The following is a 22736-nucleotide window of genomic DNA, read 5'->3' as shown; positions in this document are numbered from 1 at the left end:
TACACATTATTAAATTGGATAAAATTTAAGTACAATTTTTTAAGTACGATTGATGTTATTTTTCAATTAAACTTATAATTTGTTTAATATTATGCATAAACGTATATTACTGATATTTATATTAAATATAAATACATCTTAATGAAATAAAATTTTAATTTTGATTAGAGAAAAGTACTTACCACACTTATGGAATTATTACATATACATATTTTTTTCCCTTTATATGGTTTGATTCCTATAAAGTGAGTTACTTTACCGGCTAAAGTAACAAAATTTTCGATGTTAATGAAAACAGTTGATATTTTATATATCTATGATAAGTTATGTATATACATATATATTATTTCATCAACTACTGAAATCTATTACTTTTATTTGCATAATTGTAGGTGATTGTGAAGTAGAGTGAAAGACTAAGGTTTCCGATGATAATCAGGGTTGCGATGTGGTAGCAACGTCAAACTCCAGTAGTAAGGATGGAACCACGTACAACACAACATTATAGGAGCGCTTGCCCCACCCTAAAGTTTTTGAATCAGCTTATATCTTCATTGAAAAACCATATTTACCCCCACACAAAACCATTCCTTGCACCTCCACTCAAAATCTAAAAATCAGATTCCTCCCCTCCTCCACCCTTCCATTTCATGCATAAACACTACGAAAGGATCACGTATATTAGTTGCAGTTATTTTATAGAAAAAATATAATAATTTTTATATTTTAGTTTTAAAAAATTTTACTTTACAGATTTCAAAATATCTTTAAATTTTAAAAGCTCTATATAAATTACTTTACAAATTAAAATAAAATCAACCATTTACCATTTAGTTGATAAGATAATTTGTTTTGTATTGACTGTTCCTAGATCAACTGTTTTTACATAACATACTTTTTCAACAATGAAACTTACAAAAACAAGGTTTCATGATAAAATAAGAAATAAGTTTCTTACGAACACTTTAACTACTTGTATTGAAAAGGACATGCAAAGACTTGCTATTATAAAAGAAATTATGGAACAATTTTATCAAATTAAGAATCAAAGAATATCATAATCTTAATTCTTAATATCTAGTAAGTTTTTTTTAACGTATTTTCATAGTATTAAAACTAATGATATTTACTTTCAATAGATATGTAATATTTTATTTTTTTAAATTAACATTTTATTAGTCATTGTTAAGTTCATTTAAGCTTAAATATGTTTTAATTACTCAAATATGTAGTGATTTATTTTTGGTTCTCAAATTATTATTTTTTTTAATTTTTGCAATTTGAAAAAAAATTATTTCATTCATTCTACTTAAATATCATTAATAATTTGTCAAATAAAAGTCGCATATTACTTAATCTATTGCACAAAATTCACTTATTAATAATTTTATAAATAAAAACATTATATTAATTAAATCTAATTAATAGGGTATAATTATCTTATTAGTTATTTTATCATCGTCACTATGCATCTTAGAATCTTAGATGACTGTAATGAAATGAAAGTCAACACATGCCTTAATGCAAAAATATTCTATATAGGCGAGAAAGCCTATTGCATGACTGCATCAGTTACGTCACGTGACTGTTATTATTATTACTCATACATCATGGGTCAAGTGTTTAGGTTGTGTTTGGATTAAGGCTTTGTTTGGATTTGAGGATGGAAAAGAGGGAGTGGAAAAGGAGAGATTTGAAGGGAAAGTGAGTAGAAAGTGAGGTTGTTTGGATTAAGAGAAAGTGAGTGGAAAGTGTAGAGAAAGTATGTGAAAGTTTGTGAGTGAATTGATTGATGTGATAGATAAAAATAAATTTTTTAATTAATAATTATATAAGATTACTATTTTGCCCTTAAGTTAAAAAATTTATAATTATTATAGTTAAAAGATAAATATATAAATTTTAATTAAAAAAATTATAAAATATTAAATATTAAATATATATATATATATTAAATATTAAATATATATATATATAAATTAAATATTAATATTAAATAATTATATTTAATTTAAGATATTATATATTAAATATTAATATTATATATATATAAAAGATTATGTTATATATATATATATATACAACATAATCGATTATGCTGTATATATATATATATATAGCATAATCGATTATGCAAGGGCATAATCGATTATGCTTCAACATAATCGATTATGTAAGGTCATAATCGATTATGTATTCTTGCATTATCGATTATGTTTCCTTCGTATATGCTTTTTTCACTGCATGGCACACTATGCATGCATGCGAAAGGGCATTTCTGGGTTTTTATAAATCTTACGTGGCTTTCTTCTCCTTTCTTCGCACAAAAGCGAGGACGCGAATCACGCTTCTTCCTCCTTTTCTTCACCTTTCCGTCGTCGCAAATCACCAGAAACGAACAACAAGTTTCTTCGCCTTTCTTTGCTCATGAATAGTAAATCCCTGGAAACAAACACTACCTAAAAGATGGATTTGAGGGAGTGGAAAAGGAAAAATTTTAAGAGAAAGAGAGTGGAAAGTGATGTTATTTGGATTAAGAAAAAGATAATAAAAAGTGAGTGGAAAGTTTGTGAGAATTTGTGTAGAAATTGATTGATGAAATAAATAAATATTAAAAATTTTATAGATGAATATATAATTTATACTTTTATCTTGGATTAAAAATGAGTAGAATATTATTTATTATAAATAATAATAATTACAATAAAATTATATTAATAGGTATAATTTATTAAAAAAATAATAAATAATGATAATAATAATAAATATTAGAAAAATAATAAGAATTATAATAAATAATAATGATACTAATTATAATAAATAATAATAATATTAATAATAATGATAATAATAATAATATTTATAATAATAAATAATAATAACAAAATATATTATGATAATTATATTTTCTAACATTATTTTATTAATGTTTATGAAAGTGTTATTATTTTAATTTTATAAACATGTATTACTTTATTTTTTTTATATATTTTCACTTTTTGATGTCAATATTTAAATAATAGAATTTTCTTAATATAAAAAAAATATACAATAAAATTTTTAAAAGTTAATTAATAAATTAAAAAAATTGATAAATCATTGACATAAATTAGAATGAAATGAAGATACATTTGTTAATTGTACAAGTTGATTTTTATCACTTAAAAAATTAAGAAATTTTAATATTACAAATTTGGGGTTGCATTTTTACCCATAACAGCCAATTTGGAACGGCCCGTTCTCAACTAGATTTTTAAGCCAATTTACTAGTTTGGAACGGCCCGTTCTAGTTTGGGAACGACCCGTTCTAGACTACTAAATTACCCTTGTTTTAGTAGTTTGGAACGGGTCGTTCCAATTTTGTAACGGTCCGTTCTGGGCACGCCTAGAAGCAAAAATATGTCACCATAATCGATTATGGGCTGACATAATCGATTATGCCTCAGCCCATAATCAATTATGTGCCATGCATAATCGATTATGCTTGCTGGGAGTTCAGTTTTTCACCTCTTTTCAGCTTTTGGGCAGGAGTATTATTGGGTTTTCTCATTTCTTACGTGACTTTCATCTCTTTTCTTCACAACTTCGCGAGGAACGGCCACGCGGGTTCTCTCGCTTTTCTTCACTTTTCTTTCGGTGCAAATTAGCGGAAACAAACATCAACTTTCTTCACCTTTCGTTCGTCGTGAACAGTAAATCCCCTAAAACAAACAGGGGCTTAGTATTTAACGTAAAATCCTAATCCAATTTTAGATAGAATTTGCTGTAGTTAAAACTAGTCTAACTATAATAATATATCCTAGTGGTGAGACAATGTAAAATTCATATAGTGTTAAGTTTAAATCCTAATATCGTTATTATGATTTTGATAAATAAAAAAAATTAACTATAATATGAAAAAAATAAGGTTAGACATAAATTATACTAATCTTACGAACATAGGTTAAGTTTTTTTGTCATCACTAATTTTGATATATAATTAGTATTATAAGAAGAGAACTAAACCATAGAAACTAAATAAATATTTTTTTTTACAAGAAACAAATAATTAATCTGTACCAAAAATAATAAATAATTAAAAATTATTGTGGTGGTCATGACTCATAAATAGCAAATTCCTGACAACTTCTATTCAATTTATATTTATTCATTTGGGTTGTTTTCTTGGGTAGACTCTATGAAATTTCATTTGCTTTCCTAGTATCTTATGGGTAATTGTCCTTTTCCCTCTATTAATTACATGTCTGTTTGAAATTTCTAAGTATAAACTTATCTTTCTTCCTTCGAAGACAAAGCTGGTTGACTTGACTTTCATTATTTCATTCTACTTCTTTGCTTCTTTGCTTGGTTTCTTCCATTATTTCTGGTCCTCACATTCATGATCTACTTAACTACATCTCTTTCTATTCTGGCAACGTTGGTGATGACCCTTTGAGGAACTTTGGCCAATATATATCTGCCAACACTACTCTTATAACAAACTTTGATCAAATATTTTTCTGCAATGTCACCGTTTTCCACTCCATTTCAAACTCCAATCCATTAGGATTTCCTTTCCGGTACACAAAATTCATCTGCCTTTTCTACTTCTATGCTCATTCAGTAGTAATAATATTCATATATTAGTATAGACCACTTAATAAATTTTTGACGTCGTAACTTTTTTATTGTTTTCCATTATCTTGAAAAGTTCACTGTTTTCGTTTATTCTTTTGTGATGGCAGCTTAGATGTAGCCAGCTACTAGAATGGATGATCAGAACGGAATGGGTATTGAATTTGAGACATTCACGTGGAAAATTGAAAATTTCTCAAGACAAAACACCAAGAATCTACGATCAAAGGCTTTTCGAATCCGAGGTTATAAATGGTACATGCAAATGAATTTGAAGTCCAACAATTTTGGGCTATTTACTCTTAGATGGACATAGCCATAGGCTAAGAAAGGATGAAAATAAGCCCAAAACAATTGAATATAAGTTAAGATAGGATCATAATTTTCTATATTCTTTCTTTTTTTGACTCTTTTATTTTGTCTTAATTACTTTTCAGGCGGATTTGTCTATATCCATTAATGAAAAATGTTGATCATTTTTCATTGTATTTGATGGTTGCGGATTCTTTACCACCATATGGATGGAATAGAAATACGTATTTCAAGTTAGCTCTTATTAATCAATTGGATGACAATAAGTCAATTGTAAAGGGTAATATCATTGCATTATTCTTGTTCTTGTTACATGATTTTGTCTTAATACACTAACATATACGAGTAATTATGGTTTCGTCATATAAATTACCATTATTCATTAATCAGTGAAACCACTTTAAGTTCCACTGTAATGATATGAATTTGTAGATCTTATCATAGTCACGCCGTATTTATATGTTGTGTTTACTTTTTATTAATTACTTTAGAAGTAATTATATCATTAATCAATAACCAATTGGAATTGACCATATGTGATTCTAAATTTCTAATTCTTGACATATATTTGTACATTTTCAGAGACACATCAAAAGTTCAATGGTGGATATCGTAGCTGGGGCTCATTTTTCATGAATCTTAATGACTTCTATGACTCTAAACAAGGGTATCTTGTGAACAATACATGCACCATTGAAGCTCATGTTTGTGTCTCCGATCTTAGCACTCTCCAAGCTAACAATTACTTGAACAAAATTATTCCATCCAACGAAACTCAATTAGGTGATCAAGTAGCAAGAAATTCAAAATCCACACAACAGGAAGATGATAAACAGACAGAAACATCATATGAGAGTGATACACTTAGTTCTTCAGCAACCTGTGAGTCTAGTCAAACAGAAGAAGAAGTTCAAGGCTCAGATTTGACACTAAAAGACCTTCTAGATTTGGAGAGTTTAGGAAAAGAAGAAGCATCATTTGTTCCATTGTTGGAGGAGGCATGCATATGGCATCCTTCCCTAATAAGGAGCCAAAGGAAAAGTTCTAGATGGTTCAAACTATGGGCATTTTCATCTTTGGGTCAAGTTCTCCATTTACTCAAGACAAATAAGGTGAAAGATATGGATGAAAATGCGTGCAATCACCTTCAAGGTTTATGGGAGGAACTTGTGAAACACTCTGGATTTCAGTTGTCTTGGTTGGAGCCTTATGTTCAATCTGCTTTGGGTATAAAAGCTCATTTGGAAAAAATAACTGAGATGAATAAACTGAAAAACAGTGTGGTTGATTTGGAAATTAAAATGAAGAAGCTGAGGGAAGAGTTGGCAGCTGCAGAAGTTGAGTTTGAGGCAATAAGGAAAGCTTTGGCCGAAGCAAAAAAAGGTTTCATAGAGATAGATTTGAATGCAGATTTAGGTTATGCCATGTTTTAAACACATTACATGTATAAGACAAATTAGTAAAATATCATTTATAATATACTTTTTTATTGTCATTTAAAATTCATTAAATATTATAAAATTTTGCATATTTAATTTCTTATTTATTGAATAAATTCATTGATTGAATTTTTGCCTCCTTTTTTTTTTTTCTTCAAGGTTCTCTAAGTTCGTTTCCTTGAAAATTATAGAGGAAATGTCCTCTGGATATTTGTTGCTAATACTTCTCTATATATATTAAAAGGAATGCCCTCATGACAAACCCTTGGTTTCATCTTCAAAGTATTACTTTGTCCTAGACAATCTTAAAGTAAGAAAATTACATTAAAAAATATACAAAAAGGATATTTTGAGAAAGAGTAAAACTAACGTGGTAATATAATTTACCCAAAATAAAGAAGAAAAAAAACCTATACCGCTAGATCAAGCATCACCTAACATAATCAAATAGTCAATAAATAACAATATAAATATTCTATCATAAATTAACCATCCATTTAATCCCTAAAATTAAAATAATAAAATAATATATTATTTATTTTTATGTATTAGTCTAAAATAAATTTTAAAGAAAAAGTAGTATTTTGTTTTTTTTTTTTAAATAAAAAGATAGCACATCCTAACTACATAAAAAAATTCATTTTTTATACACTTTTTTTTTCAAACAAACCAGCCTAATAGTTTTGGAACAAATTGATAGTTTATTCCAATCTTTACCAATACAAACAGGAGGGAATGGAACACAGAATTTTAAATGCACCGGATGTCAGAACACCGAACGCTTCAAACAAAAACAAAGACACTATATATTTAGTTATGTGCTGTGTTCGTGCTTCGACTCCGTGCTTCTTGGAATATGAATGACGACGAAAAAGGTGAACTAGAAGATGAAAAACATAGTTCTCCATTGGTTCTTGTATCTACAATACTCTGTATGATAGTAAACCATCAATCGTCTCAACGACCAACCGGTTCATGCGCACTAAAAGCAGCAAATAAGATCTTGTTTTAGGACCTGAACAAACAGACAGCATCAATAAATGTATGGTGGTATACGAAGGATTGTTGGACTATTGCAAGAACATTAGTGTTCTTATGAAATATATTATAAAATAATATTGTCTTCTGTGTAGTGTGACCAACGTATATCAACGGTAAATTGCTATTTTGCAATAGTCGAATCAGATATAAGAGCAAAGATGGTACCGTAAGACTACCTAATTCAAATGAAGTAATTTCATCTTGGTGGAAGTAGCTGCATCCATTGGTATTCTTGCTTAGGCTTGAATTAATCTTATCAACAGCTACCAGTAGATCCTAGGAGATCGAGTTGCACAAAGGACTCAAAAAAATGTCAAATATTGTCAAGTCAAATTATCTTAACAGGTTAGGTAAATAACTGAGTATCAGTTTCTTGTCATACCCTTAGCTAGTCAAAAGATAATTTATCACATATAAATCTTTTTGGATAAATTTTTCAAGAAGTATTTCTATGAGATGAAAATAGGGGGAAAAAAAAACTTTCCTATAAGTTAAAATATAAGCTAATTTATAGAAATTCTCTCCTATTAGTTTCTCCAAAATCTTATTTTTAACTTATGTATAAGTTAATTTTTAACTTATAATTTTATTTTGATTTTCTTTTTCATCCTCTCTTCTAAAAGTATTTATGAAAAAAAATTATCCAAATAGATCCTACGTAAGTATCAATAAAAACAAAAGGCATACCCTTAGCTTGTCAAAAAACAGTTAGTTGCCCCTATCAATGTGGAAGAACCAACATCCCTTGTATATAAACGTGCATAATATTGAATGGCATAAAAAATCTCACCTCCCATGATGCTAAACCCTTCATGTAGCCAGGAAGACATTCAAATTCGCTCTTCGATATCTTTAAGATAGGGCTGGGAATTTCAACTGACTTTGGATTCTCCTTGTCTGATTCTAAATTTTATTTTGGCAACAAAAATATATAAATAAATAACTAGGAATGCCGAAGGTTAAACTCATAAAACAGGAAATTATCTAACTACCATTAGATAAAAGCTTACTTTCTTCAGATGACACCATTATGTCCTCAACTGGTTGATGTTGCTGCTTAATTTCTCGCACTCTGTTCACCCATAGCTTGGGGTATGAGAATCATTCATGAATTATCAATAGAAATGCAGAAAGTCCCACAACCGGGAAATGATATCCATAACTTTTAACTTACTTCTCAGGTTCTGGTGGTGACAAATCACCTGCATGCGTGGATGAAAAAGATAGTAGTAAAAACTGGAATTAGCAACACACGTTTTGAGAAAATAAGGCTAGTTTTCATTTATTAAAAAAAATGACCAGTGGCCACAAGACCAGGTTGTAGGACTGTCACTGGTAAAAATAGATCAATATATTAACAAGGAAAGAACTTACGACTAAACAAAAAAATGGAAATGGAATGCTCCCAAATTAACAAGGCAAGTGGGATTCACTAACCTTCGGATGCTAATGTGGCTAGACATGCATCTGACAGCCCAAGGTTTTTCAAACTCAAAGATTCATCAAGTCTAAAGAGAATTAAGGGATGTCAAAAGCTTATTGTTATCACAATATTAATAGTTATTCATTTTCAGAGCTTTAAGCAAAAAAATTGTGGAAAGAGAGGTACCAAAAGAAATAAAATGAATGGAAAATTGAAAAGAAAAATATATGCGAATTTTATTCATTATCATCCAGAACTTAATCAATCTAGTTTTAGTATTTCATCTGATTCTGAGCAAATCCTTTTTCTTCTATTTTTTCATTCCATACAAAATTTGTTAAGAAATTAAAAATCGTATTAAATGATGCGTAAATAAGGATACAAAACATCTTCTTCGAAATTTTTGAGGCTAGAATCGGCTACAGAGAGTGATCCGTAGAAAGAAGATAGACTATCCAATCTGTCTTCCAGATCTTGCTGTTGTATATCCTCAGCTTCATCTTCCTCCTCAATATCCGGAACTAAATCAATAAATTGAATGAAAATTCAATTCAACGAGAACAGAAAACTGCGAAGCAGAAAAAGGTCAGAGAACTTTTGTTTGTTTGAAAGTACCAGGAACGTAGCCGTAGCTTTTGAGACGATCTTCGAGTTCAAATAGATCGGCGTTGTTCTTCTTGTACAGTTCGTTGCAGTGACCTAGGAGCTCTTCGAAAGAGACGGTGCCGAAGGACATGGAGTGGAGCATGTCGAGGTCGGCGCTGGCGGTGGATACGTGGCGATTGAGGCATTGCACGAAGGTCGACGACGCGGAATCTGTCACAACAACGGAGGAATTTGGATAATCTCAGCAACCAAACGGAACAATTAGAGAAGAGAGAGAGAGAGAGAAGCGTACCGAGAGGAATAGGTCGGCGATCGATGGATTGTCTGAGGGCGTCGGAAGAGGAGTGAAGGTGGTTGCAGAAAGTTGCCAATGCGTTGCAGAAGCTGGAAATCGGATCCTCCGCCATCGTCTTATTCCTCTATGCAAATTCCATTTCCAAACCGTGTTTTCGAAATTTTCATCCAAAGCTAGAACAGGCGGGATATACACATTTTTTTTTATAAATATTAATTCATCAATTTCTTTTGCTCGCTATTCCCAACAAGCGCTTGTAGCTCAGTGGATAGAGCGTCTGTTTCCTAAGCAGAAGGTCGTAGGTTCGACCCCTACCTGGCGCGCATTATTTTATGACACTATTTTTACCATGCAATATATTATTTGTCCACCCCTTTTTACTATGAATCTATTGCGGCGGTAAAAAGGTTTTTAGTAGCACTCTGCGGTTCCTTTGGAATTATTTAAGATGTTAAATCATATATTGTACAGAATGGGTTAGATTTTGCATAGACAATTGCACTTAAACCTATTAATACAAAAATTATATGGCCACAATTGAACACATTTTCATTACAATAAGTGCCTAAATTTCTTGGTGCTCTAAACAAAATGGGCTTATGATTATAAGCACACAATCTGCTATCACTATGAACAGTGCTGGCATATCTAATATCCATCTCCTTCTTGAAAACTTAATGTACAATTATATACCTCAATGCAGCTAACTAACTACTCTGCTCGTGTTAAAAAAGAAACTAATATATTTACAGGTGAGTCAAACGTGGAAGATTTCATGGATATAGTTTTTAGGTGAATTCTCCAGTGAGTGCAGAAGCAGCTCTACGAATGGCTCTGGCAACCCTCCAGATCTCATGTTGAATTCTTGCTACCCTTTCTCTTTCACTAAAACCATTTGACGTAGTAATAGAATCAGAAACCCCTGGGAAGAAATTCAGCCTTTCATGGTCGTTGGAAGGCCCAAACACCTACAACACAAAATGTCATGTTTTCATTTAAGTTATGCATAGATTAATTTGTAAAAAATTCTCTTATTGACTTTTCTAAAAACTTATTTTAAACTTCTATACAAGATAAAAAGTTTTTTTTTTCCTATTTTCTTCTCCTAAATATTTTTTTTAGATAAGTTTATATCAATAACGGCACAATAGTAGTTAACAGAGACACTCACGAGATGCTTGAACCACTGTCTTCCTTGAAGTCCATCTGCATCCAAGAAGCCTTTTTCAGCAAGCATTAGTCTATCATTCAATGCTCGCTTTTTCATATCGACAGAACAACCTTCAGTTTCTTGCAGTCTCAGTTTCTGCAGTTCAAAACAAAGAAAGACAAGCATAAATAGTAAATACATGGCAATAAGAAATAACAAATACCTTTAATAAAGCATAAGAAGATGTATCAATGTATGAAAATCTGATGTGGTTATTTTGGTTTTACCTTTAATTCATCATCAGCTTCTTTGGCAGCAGAAGCAAATTCTTGAATTGAAGTAGTTAACGGATGCAGAGAAATTTGCTGATCTACCAAGTTGCTCAACATGTTTTTGTACAGCTGCATAAAGCAGGGAAAGATTATATAATCAATATATGAATACTCTAGCAATTGTGCATGCAAACATCAATATTACAAAAACTATATTCAATTCACTACTCACTCTTTACCTCTGCCCTATTATATTAATTTTCTATTCTTCCTTATTAAATAAAAACCCGTGATTTTAGATAAAATCAATAATTTAATGTAGTTCATGAAAATTCAATTTTAAATATTTATGTTTAGCAGAAGAAACTGTTTGATTTAATATTCAGTGAAAACATGTTCATTGTCCATCCATTATTTGGGCAACTTCCATGCATTATGCATCATGCATGTCACTAACAACTACCAATTGATTTAATTTTGTAGTTAACTCCCAAATAAAATTCCCTAATTTATTTGGCAGCACAACTACCTCTCCCAAAAGACAGTAGCTAGCAAGAAGTTAGGTTAAATCAGAGATGAACATAACTGCGAACCTGTAACTCATTTGCATATGAAAGGTAATTGAAAGGAAGAATGCAATCGTCAGCCAAATGAAGGGCTAGAAGTCCCCAAACTCCAGTAACTAATTATACAACAAAGAAAAGAAAAGTTACATTTTATGACTGCCACATGGATAAACAATTTATTAAGAAAAGACATTTTTAGACCACATTAAGCAGTTAAAAGAGAAAACTAACCAGCAACATGGCGGTGGAAGAATGGATCTCCATACTCTGCCATCCAGTTATAGGAGTCGAAAGCAGTGTGATAGACGGGAAAATCTGGAAATCATAGAGATTATTACATCACGAATTATTAGATATCCAAGCCTATGGATATAACATATATAGACATTACATATTAGAAGCATATTGTGCTAGAAATTATTTAATTTTGTGACCACAGGCTTTAGCTTTTCCAATCATTCTACTAGCACATTTGGCAAGACTTTCCACTAATCATACAAAATGTTGAAATCTTCTTTCGGATGAGGTACATACCTCTTCCATAATACATATCAATGGATGGAACCCCTGCGTGTTGCACAAATGGAGCAAAATCAGAATCAACTCCACTGAGCCTTTGAATCTGCAAACCAACAAAACAAAAGGTACTAAGCAATAAGATAATATGACTAAAACCCAATTTACAAAAAAGCAAGGAAAAAACCCATATTATCATAACAGTACAGCAATAAGATTTAATTTAAAAGTCAAATATCATATCCTACTAAAAAAAATAAATCTATCATCAAGGGAAACAAAGAATGGCAGTCTCCTATTGACCCAGTTTCAGTTTTACACACTGGCTGCCAAAACTCAAGGTACTCGTAAGATCCCAATTATAAGCTATTAATTATCAAACTACTTTGAACTATATGCCAGCTCAAAACCCAAGTTTGATCAGTGACTGACAGAAATTGAGTAGCAATAGGATCCTGGGCATTAAACAACACTGTTAATTAAGATATCATAGTCCTCTGGAGCATCATGACAATTGTTACAAACACTTAACCAGTAGTGACAGAAACATTACATTATTGCCTCCACCACCAGCAGCCCAATTCTCATATAATGACACACCCTCAGAGTCAGGATCCTTGACCTGAAATTAAAGCAAAAGCTGATCCGTGTTCAGAATCACTGAATTACCCAGAGCAAGCATGATATGCATGTTAAGAATTATCCATATGTATGTACATCTGCAAATGCATTTATAAATGATAATAGTTTCAAATAAATACCTTTTTCATGACCTCAAGAATAAGATTGTCTAGCTGAGGAGTTGAGCCAACGAAGAAGCCAGGGCCTTGAACAGCACAGTCAACATTAAGGTATGCTACAGCTTTGGAACCCAGATTAATAAGGTTTTGTTCAACCCACTCAGTGGATCCTATCTAGAAAAACAGATAAACTTGATTTAGATAGAATATTACATGAAATGACACCATTATTAAAATAAAGCAAACTCATTTAATTTAACAGAGAGCATATCTGAATGTTGAAGAAGGCAACTGACAACACATTGAAGAAAAGAAAACTGGCAGGAAAAATTGCAATTGCTATCAAGAAGAAAATTGCACAAGCAAGACAACACATTTAATTTAGGCATAGAAGACCAATGATAGTAGAGTTTCACACTGAATGTTCAAAATTATTTGTCACTGGCTTTTCAACAACCAGTGACACCACCACATCACACTATGAAAGTGGTTACAACAGATATTAACAAGAATGAAAAATATTAAAAACCAAAAGACCCCACCATGCATATCAGTTGTTAAGAAGGAATTATTACCCACCATCCCAAATTCCTCTGCATCCCAACTGCAGAGAATGATTGTCCTCCTTGGCTTCCACCCCAAGCCCAATAGAACAGAAAACCGACGAGCAATGTCAAGTAGGGCAGCTGTCCCACTGCTGGGATCAACAGCACCATACGTCCATGCATCTCTATGGTTCCCAAGCAGAACATGTCGATCGGGCTCTTCCGATCCCTTTATGACAGCAAAAACATTTTGAATGGTAGCCACCTTCATTTCACCCTGAAAAATAGAAAACAGATCAAGAAGAAAACACACCAGACACTATCATAACCTTCAGCTTAACCGCTCCTATTCTACCTTTTCAAATTCGGCTTCATTTCTATCAACAAATATCATAAATGCATAATGAGTCACATAGGGGAATGAAAAATGTACAAGAAGAAACTCTAAACAGGACACTCTCTAAAAAACTTTTCTAACACATGAATTAAACTCATTAATTAAGAAGTAAAACACACATTTTTTTGTGTGTAATTTCTATTAAATTTCAACCATTAATAAAGATTGTACTGTGCCCAAAAGAGTATGTTTAAGAATGTGTTGAAAGTTCACCAGAAAAAAGAATAAAAAATTTACCAACAATCGTGGTTTGCTTCAAGAGCCAACTCCAAGTAATAGACAAAAAAAGGAAAATTTCCGTTTACCCCATGTCAAATGCCCTTGTACTTTCATATTCATCGAAAAACATTTTTTTTTGGGTAAATAAACATACGAATTTATTTCCTCGTAACTTAACATGATGATTTCTTAGAAAGGAAGAACTAAATCTACATGTTTTTCGAGAACCAAATTCATGGATATGAAAATATAAGAACTTTGACCATGACTAAAAATACATTTTTCCCATATAAAAAGTGTCTTGTCTGCCAGATTTTCCACATCTGCACGTTTCTTGACTGAAAGTTTGAAGACCAAATTTATCAATATCAACATTAAGAACTTAGACCACTTTGACTAAAAACACATTTTTCCCTTAAAATAAAGTGTCTTGTCCACCAGATTTTCCACATTTGAAAAGTTTTGGCTTAACCAAAGGAACCAAAAAAAAAAAAAAACATAGGAAAAAAGAAACAAAGCTTTCAGATTTGCCCGATCTTAGCAGTTAGCCCCTCCTTGTTATCATTTTCAAGTACTACAAACCAGTATCAGAAGAACTGTTTCTTTTGTTTGAGCAAGTACAGGTTGGGCCATAAAAGAGAATGTAAAAAAGTGAAAGACACTACTCAAAAACGAGTCTTATGGGTTGAGAGAGACACTACAATTACACACACATTACACATAGTCCCCTCACCTGGTAAGTGAAATTGAGCATGGTGGGGCCAGGACCAACATGCCTGACCTTAGACTTAAGGGTGCTCCTCCACTCAAGGGGCACAGAAACACCCCCAAGAGAGGACAAAATGGTGTCAGCAACCTCAGCTGAGAGGGGCATAGAGGGTATTTTGGGAAACCTTTTCAAAACCTCACTATCTTCCAACCCGAGTCTCTCACCACCCTCAACCCCACCCCACCCCGGAGTCAGTGGGTCCCCTATCCCCCTCATCACGTGCCCCCTCTCAAACCCCTCCCGCCACGTGTCGCTCTCGCCGTACACCAGCACCGCCGCCGCCCCGTGCTTCTCCGCCACCTCCACCGCCGCGCCCCGCCCCACCCCGCCGCCCTTCCTCACCACCACCACGCACCCCCTCACGCTCACCCCCATCGCCGCCAGCGCCTGGTAGTCCCTCTCCCTCCCGTAGTTCGCGAACACCGCGCGCGCATGCACCGACCCTGACGGCGAGTACGCGTGGTACGCCGCCACCACTGGCGCCGCCGACGCCGCCTCGCTCAGAGGGAGACTCGCCGCGGAGCCGTCTCCGAAGCGTGCCGAGAGGGAGGAGCGCACGGGGAACGAGAGGAGCGTGGCGTAGGACGCGGTATGGGCCTCGAGGCCCAGTGAAAGGAAGTGGTTGAGCACGTAGGAGGTGGTGTCCGACGCGGGTTTTGTTCCGGCGAGGTGAGGGTGCAGCGTGAGGGCGCGGAGGTAGGTGGAGATGGTGGAGTTTGAAGAGGTAGAAAGAAAAACGGTTTCCATGTTTCGGGAAGCAGAGGAGGGTGAAGAAGAGTGAGGGAAATGCAGAGCGTAGAAACTCAGAATGCAAATTATCAGCAGCACCACCATGGTGCTCAAAGGTGAGGGCTTTGTTGTCAGAACATTCATGGGCTTCGACATCATTTCTGAAGAAGAAGAAGAAGAAGAAGAAGAAGAAGAAGAATAAACAGAGCAGGCTCTGTTTTAGAGAGGAAGAATGAGCTTAAGTTCTTCACTTATTATTATAATTATTATATTATTATTCGTGTGGCTTTTTATATGGGAAATGATGGTGATCTTTTTATATGGTTCCGTGATTATTATTATCATTATAAGGGATGGAAAGAGGTGGATGACAGTGAGGGAGGATGTACTATGTCTGGATCCATGCACGGTGGAGGTTTGAGTCACAATGTCCATTTGTCGCCACAACAATCCAACTTCAAAGACAGCAACCCTTGTCACTACTCGAATGAAAACATTGGTTTTCTAACATTTATTTTTATGTATAGATATAGTATAACCGGAAGAGTTAGTCGAATATAGCAAGACATGGTCATATATATGACTTTGATTTTTTACTTGTCTTTTAAGGTGGAAGTAAATTTAATATCTACCGTAAGTTATTGTGTTTAGTCTGAATACTGATAATTATTCCCTCCCTTTAAATTTTGTTTTTAAAAAATAAATACTGAGAATACAACCCAACTTGTGGCTATAAATCAACAAAAAAGTTGCTGCAGAAGCAGACACGAAAACTTTTGCCTTTTTCTTTTGATATTTTTCTCTTCAAAATTCATCCGTGTCTGGTGTGAAAAAGAATGAGAATCAATGTCTTGTTTCTCTTTCACTAGGAGATCCATGCCAAAAGGAGAGTGGATGTCTACGCGTGAGTGGGGAGAGCATTAGCTCTTGAGCATCCCGGAAAAAAGTGATGGTAGCATGAACATGCAATCATTATAATATGCTTTTATTTGGGCAGAGGAACTTACGGGAGACCCAGGGTGTTCCCTTAAAATTCTCCAAAGTCCAAACACAACTCTCCACGTGGGGCCTTTTAAGATTTGAAGCTATTTAACGAAATTCTGATTTGCTACGTGCCATCTTGCTGGGGTGTTATCTTATCCGCTAACCGAGTCGAGTGGCTGGCAGAATTATGGCATTTTTGGTGCGATCTGTTAAACCTTCGCCATTAGTCCATGATATGATGAGGATGTAATCATGTATGATACTGAAACAGTTGAAGAAAAGGACTTGGTGGCGTTACGCGAGGGCAGCCAAGGTAGATAAGATTCAGTTAAGATTATTGCAAGTGACATGCTTTTCGATGTGTCCCTGCCTAGTGGCTGACCTTTACAGCCAAAGCACACAAGACAAAACAAAAACAACGTGGCGGCCATAAACGTTAAAGTATTTGCTGCTGCTGTTAACTTGTCAGTTTCAGGACAAGTATTCGTGTTCTTGCGAATCTGTGTCAGCTTAACTAGTTTCTTAGCCGAAGTTGAGTATGCTACACGGGCCAACTATCAAATCGCGCAGCTCAACTCAGCACATGGATAGACAAGTATTCGTGGTTCTGCTGAACTGAAAAACTCAGCACAACTCACTGAAGCACACTGAATCATACAATTTAACAGACTCGGTTAAATGTAAAAGGCTAAAACGAATAAGAAAAGAGATAAAAGGCCAAAGTCTTCGTTAAACCATAAACCAAAATCAAACTTTAGATAAGGGAATATGGAGGGAATGAGATTATCACTCATTTTCTATCCCATTACAATTTGTGCCTAAAGTTTATGGCATATTCCATTTTGGTCAAGGAAAGGTCATTGGCAAGTAACAAACAAAAGCATCAGCTTAACTACAGCCTCAAAAATAAACATTAATGAAGACAAAGCTACCAGACCTAATCTAGTATCCAGGAATAGGAAATTTTGGATGAAAAGGTGATTAGAGACTTTCATCTCGCTGCGGCTCTAGCACTCATTGATGAATGGTAATTGGTGCTTCTCTGCTTCCTGTAAGAGGTATATACATCATCATACTGACTCACCTCATTGGGATTGGCTGTGGCCCCAAGCCCCAACCTGCCAGAGCCACTGGCTCCTGGCTTCCGTTCTACAGTCCCATCAGCATAGGTTCCTGTCTCTGGATCAACCTGCAAGTTTGGGGGTGGAGGTATGCAAGCACCTCCCTTTCGTACTGGAGGATCCCTCTCATATTCTCTATCAAATTCATCATCTTCATCTCTGGAATCAGAATTCATAGGACCCTCCGAAGGATTTACCTCTCCAATTTCTTTGAAAAATTTTGACACTCTTTGAAGGATTTCTGATGGCGGTACAGTTGATGGCGGTATTATAGTTGGAATATCCAAAGGGCTTAAAGGAGAATATGGGACCCCACTACCAATCTGCATCTTTCTAACCATTCCAGGAATGAGACCAGGAGGGAATAACGGATATGGTGGCAATTGTTCACTGGTGCTGGCTGATGGAGTGGGCAATAAATGAGCACCAGGTGCTTGGTTAGCTGGTTGAGCAGAAGATGGTATAGCCATGGACCCAGGAAAGGCATTGGTAGGAGCAGAATTTGGAAGAAACTGCTGAACTGCTAGGGGTGTTGATAGTGACTGTGCTGGAGCTGCATGTTTATCGGGACGATCTTGATCTAAGAGACTTGAACCAGAGCCTAATCTATCCGGTTGCCACTGCTGGGCAACATGATTAGGTGTCTGCAGCAATCCTGCAACAGGGAGGGGAGAATAAATAATAAATAATTTCCTAAATCATATAATAATAATATACACCTGAAGTAATCAATCTCTTGTAAACTTTAATGTTAAAGGGAACTAAATTAAGTTGTCTCTAGTTCAGTGGTGGCCATTGTGGGTGAAAAAGTAATCACAGCTTACTGCTTAGTCATTTATTACAAGACTTCACAAAAAACACCAAATCAGCTTGTAGTTTTCCAATGGATAAATTTAATACAGATGAGACAAAAGAAGTTACTTAAGTCAATCCCTTCCCTCTTCTAAAAGAAAGCAAAAAGAACTTGAGGAAATGAATTTCCACAAAGGACGAACATAGTTGCAGTTTTTATTACCAATTAATGCCTCACATTGAAAATTATCCAGCTATCACGAGAGAAGTAACTCACTGACTTCTGCAAGCCATGAGAAATTCTGGTTAAAACAGAGATGTTTACCTGTAACTGATTCTGCAGAAGCAGAGGATAAATCCTTCAAAGCCCCAGGAAAAGGATTTGTTTGTGGACCACCAATCATCTCACCCTTCAGTAAAGATATAGTCTCTTGATCATATACTGTTTTAGAAGCCCAGAACTCCACCATTTGCTGCAATCTTTTCCTGTATTCCTCATTGCTTTGTGGGTTATGATAAATTCTTGCAAGCATGGAGCCCAAAACAGGTTTCAAGGCAAGAGCTTCACTGTCAAGGTCATTACTGCTTGTCCTCCGATTTAAGCTGTGAAGTAGTGATACAAAAGTCAAGGATGATAAAAATCATATCCATACACTCTAGCATCAATGTGAAGAATATTATCTAACCAGGATAGAAATAAGCAAGAGAGCAAAAATCTTGTCATGCCAAGAACTTGCAAAACAGTACAATGAAAGGAAAAAGATGCTCTACTTTTATATAATTAATATTTAATAGTACAAGTATAGGGCCAGACAGTTAACAGTTAACAAAACTTCCAAATAAAATTTAACCCACATCTTGTCGTGAAAAGTGCTTTTATATAATTAATATTTAATACTACATATTGCTTGCCTATTTTCCAAGAGATTGGGATGATTATAGCATATTTTTTGGGGAAAAAAATGAAATAAGTGAGTAGGGATAGTGTAAGGCAACAGTAGTAAGTCCTATTAAACATGATTTTCATTGCATTCTTGGTGTCACAAAACTAATCCACCAATCAGGCAAAAACTGCAAATGGAGAAAAATCTATACTAATAACCAAGCTTATTTTGCCACAACAGAGGGAAAATACGATGTTCTCACAATCCATACTTTGTGCCTTTTAGAAACACAATTCTAAGAGATTATCATATGCTAATCAATCAAATTATGTTTTCTGAAATCTTGGAGGGAAGAAAAGTCAAGGCTTGATAGAATAACTACAAATTGCTTACCTAATTCACAAGATTTGAGATAAAAATAGCAGATTTTGGGGAAAAATGAAATAAGTGAGTAGGGATAGATCAACAGCTGTATCTCCTATAAACATGATTTTTATTGCATCCATGCTGTCAAAAGACTAATCAACCTATCGGGCAAAAATTGCAAATGGAGAAAAACCTATACTAATAATCAATTTAACATGAAAAGTCAATAAAAATGAGGGAAAATACAGTTTTAGTGTGATACATACTTTTTGTTCATTAGAAGCACATTTCCAAGAGTTTATCATATGCTAATCAGTCAAATTATGTTTCTGAAATGTTTTTTTTTTTTTTTTGGGGGGGGGGGGGGGGAGGAGGGGATCAAGCTAAAGAATGAAATGATAAGGGACGCTACCTGTCAAAAAGGATGTCATTGGCAAGGTATATAATGTGTAACTGTCTCTCAACATCATCCAATGCAAAGACCCTATCTCTAAGAGCCTCTGCTAGGGCTGGTGCAAATGGAGATCTCTGCATGAACCAAAGTTTTGCACCTTTGATGGATTCTTTTGTACCATTCAGATTGTTAAGAACATTACTGAGCTCCATTGCAACATCCGATGGAAGTGGCCCAGAGAGCCCTTTGAACGATTTAGATGACTGATCATACTCAGGCCGACCAGGAAGCCCAAAAGACTGAGGATGTTGATGGTGGTGTTGTTGATCATAGAACTGTTGGAAAGGAGGTGGACCTAGCATTGAAGGCGAAGAACCAATTCCTGCAGGATTCATTGGAGAAGCATTTAGAGGAGACGGATTCATCATTGGATTTGGGGGATGGATCATGGGCATAGAAGATGATGGAAAAGGCTGGTTGAATGGGCCACCAGGGGGACGAGTTGATAACCACAGCTTATAACGGTAGTAACCATGGCCCTCCCCACCAAAGAGGAAACTATAGGAAGGATTGTCCCGCTGCTTTTCACATATCATAGCTTCAAAGTCAGGACCATTTTTCACCGCATACTCAACAAGCTTGTCAATTCGCTTGTGGAGCTCAGGATCAGAGGGGGGAGCAACCGGGGGAGGAGCAGAATCATAAAATGGAGATGGAACAAGCGGAGGAGGATAATGTGAAGGGAATGCCGGTGGCCCTTGGTGCTGCTGCTGAAGAAGAAGATGAGGTGGGGGAGGGGCATGAGGGTGTAATTGCGGAAGTGGCTGCTGTTGCTGCTGCAGGGCATGGTGATAAGGGAACTGTTGCATAGGGGGGTGTGCAGGACCAGGACCTGGGGGTATAAAAGGAGGACCATGCATTGATGAAGGAAACTGCTGATGCTGGGGATGAAATCCAAACTGCTGTTGTTGTTGCATATTAGCAGCTTGCCGCTGTTGCTGAGCATATGCCATAGCAGACGCAGCTGCATAATCATGACCCTGACGTTCCATATATAAGGCTAGAGTACACCTCAACAGCACTTCAGGAGTATGAGCTTAATGAAAATACCTACAACCAAATAAAATTTTAAAACTCCCACTTTTTGTTATCATATACAGGTAGTTACCATTGATCACATAACATAAATTCTACTTGACATATTAATAGCAGAACTCAATAATACAGCAACAGTAGGAATAAAATTAAACATTCATTTCTCAGAAAAAAATTTGGCCCGATTGATTTCCTCTTCTTAATACATCCAAACTAACAGAAAACGACAAAAAAAAAAAAAGTCACACCAAGCATACAAATGGATGTTAAATTCATAATAAGATCCAGCAAATAGTTGAAATTGAACAATATGACTTCCTAAGGTCAAAATCCCAAATGATGAATAAGGAACATTATGAATGACAAAAGGTATAATAATAAACAAATCCAACAATGCTAGATAAAACAGAACCTCCCAGAATGCCTATTAACATAACATTTGTTAAACCAATCAAGCCTAAGCTACTTTATCAGACAGGCCACAAACAAACCAATACACTATCGGGAAAAAAAAATCCTCGAGTTTTAAATTCAGCTATTGCTGTGAGACCCAGATGAAGAACGAATGCAAAAGGATCACCACATATTCCACTCACATATAAAGCAATAATTCGGCCATGAAGTTGTAAACACAATGAGATCGAGCCAGCAATTTGAACCAGCAATTTGCATATTAGGGTTCTTAATTTGAACCAGCAATTTGAAATCAGCATATGTACCTGCAAGGTGCTGGTTATGAGGCAGAGTAGGGCAAAAGGGTTCCCAAGGGGTAGTGAAACCGCACCGTCGATCGGGCCCAACTGGATTATGCACCGGGGCTTGCTAACCTCGCTTATCTGGAAGCAGCTAAACCAAAAGCCTGTTACGCTTTTTATGCAGCAAATTAAAGTCCAATGCGAAATACCGGCTTATAAGTTATAAAACTGAAAATATTAAAGGGGTTCTATTTTTACTCTTTGCAATTCATCTTCATTTTTATCCTTTTTTTCTTCAAATATGCTTTTCTCAATAATCAATCTTCATTTAACAATACCTAAACTTTTGAAATTATTTTTTGAATAATTTTGTAATATTTTAAATGAATAAAATTGTTATAAAATTAATGACATTTCAATATTTTTTTTCAGAAATATATATTTCAAAAAAGACGAAAAAGAAATAAGGTTTTTCTTTGAAATTAAAGAAAACAAAATAAATTTTGGTAACTTTTAGATAGTTTTGTAGAAATTTAAAATGAGTAAAAAAGACAAAAACAAAAGAGAAGCTTCAGTAAAAAGTTTAAGATGTACTAATATAAAAAGTTTAAAAAAAATAGTTGAGTGAATCATTAGATTGGTTTGAATTAAAAATAATAATAATCAAGTCGATTATAATTAATTTGGTTTAGAATTGAAGTGTAAATATTTTAATAAATTCTACAGGTATTTCTCAAGAATCAATTAAATTGATGTGATGAATCACTATATT

General features: G+C 34.5%; 4 protein-coding genes and 1 non-coding gene across 8 annotated transcripts; 2 read left to right on the top strand and 3 right to left on the bottom strand.

Moving 5' to 3' along the window:
- Window positions 1–4307: 4307 nt before the first annotated feature.
- LOC109797611 (uncharacterized) lies at window positions 4308–6468 on the top strand. Of its 2 annotated transcripts, XM_020357708.3 has the most exons (4): window positions 4308–4559; window positions 4725–4869; window positions 5052–5206; window positions 5509–6468. In XM_020357708.3, exons 2-4 carry the CDS (start codon window positions 4748–4750, stop codon window positions 6357–6359), a joined length of 1128 nt encoding a protein of 375 aa, XP_020213297.1. In that variant the 5' UTR covers window positions 4308–4559; window positions 4725–4747; the 3' UTR covers window positions 6360–6468. The 2 variants fall into 2 exon arrangements, with proteins under 2 accessions (XP_020213297.1, XP_020213298.1); XM_020357709.3 differs by lacking the exon at window positions 4308–4559 and having other exon boundaries at window positions 4724–4859.
- A 521-nt stretch (window positions 6469–6989) lies between these two features.
- LOC109796576 (uncharacterized) lies at window positions 6990–10102 on the bottom strand. Of its 2 annotated transcripts, XM_020356245.3 has the most exons (9): window positions 9728–10102; window positions 9445–9645; window positions 9212–9350; window positions 8844–8914; window positions 8581–8608; window positions 8417–8478; window positions 8197–8309; window positions 7583–7682; window positions 6990–7380 (listed from the first exon to the last, which is right to left on the bottom strand). In XM_020356245.3, the coding sequence occupies exons 1-9, from the start codon at window positions 9840–9842 to the stop codon at window positions 7286–7288; spliced, it is 924 nt and encodes a 307-aa protein (XP_020211834.1). In that variant the 5' UTR covers window positions 9843–10102; the 3' UTR covers window positions 6990–7285. The 2 variants fall into 2 exon arrangements, with proteins under 2 accessions (XP_020211834.1, XP_082933818.1); XM_083077692.1 differs by lacking the exon at window positions 7583–7682.
- On the top strand, window positions 9981–10053 carry TRNAR-CCU (transfer RNA arginine (anticodon CCU)). Its single transcript has one exon. It is a non-coding gene; the product is annotated as a tRNA-Arg (tRNA).
- A 130-nt stretch (window positions 10103–10232) lies between the features above and the next one.
- LOC109796575 (putative glutamate carboxypeptidase AMP1) lies at window positions 10233–16164 on the bottom strand. Its single transcript, XM_020356244.3, has 10 exons — window positions 14869–16164; window positions 13554–13796; window positions 12996–13148; window positions 12788–12856; window positions 12253–12340; window positions 11950–12033; window positions 11746–11834; window positions 11168–11281; window positions 10902–11036; window positions 10233–10698 (listed from the first exon to the last, which is right to left on the bottom strand). Exons 1-10 carry the CDS (start codon window positions 15790–15792, stop codon window positions 10519–10521), a joined length of 2079 nt encoding a protein of 692 aa, XP_020211833.1. The 5' UTR covers window positions 15793–16164; the 3' UTR covers window positions 10233–10518.
- Window positions 16165–17346: 1182 nt separating this feature from the next.
- Window positions 17347–22156, bottom strand: LOC109797037 (SWAP (Suppressor-of-White-APricot)/surp RNA-binding domain-containing protein). Of its 2 annotated transcripts, none has more exons than XM_083077690.1 (4): window positions 21989–22156; window positions 20193–21284; window positions 18856–19133; window positions 17347–18393 (listed from the first exon to the last, which is right to left on the bottom strand). In XM_083077690.1, exons 2-4 carry the CDS (start codon window positions 21224–21226, stop codon window positions 17609–17611), a joined length of 2097 nt encoding a protein of 698 aa, XP_082933816.1. In that variant the 5' UTR covers window positions 21227–21284; window positions 21989–22156; the 3' UTR covers window positions 17347–17608. The 2 variants fall into 2 exon arrangements, with proteins under 2 accessions (XP_082933816.1, XP_082933817.1); XM_083077691.1 differs by having other exon boundaries at window positions 21866–21990.
- Between the last annotated feature and the right edge of the window lie 580 nt (window positions 22157–22736).

Source organism: Cajanus cajan, chromosome 6 (assembly GCF_000230855.2).
Source record: "Cajanus cajan strain Asha chromosome 6, NIPB_CcT2T_4, whole genome shotgun sequence".
NCBI lineage: Eukaryota > Viridiplantae > Streptophyta > Magnoliopsida > Fabales > Fabaceae > Cajanus > Cajanus cajan.
Note: the sequence above shows the minus strand (reverse complement) of the source record. Positions and strands in the feature narration are given on the sequence as shown.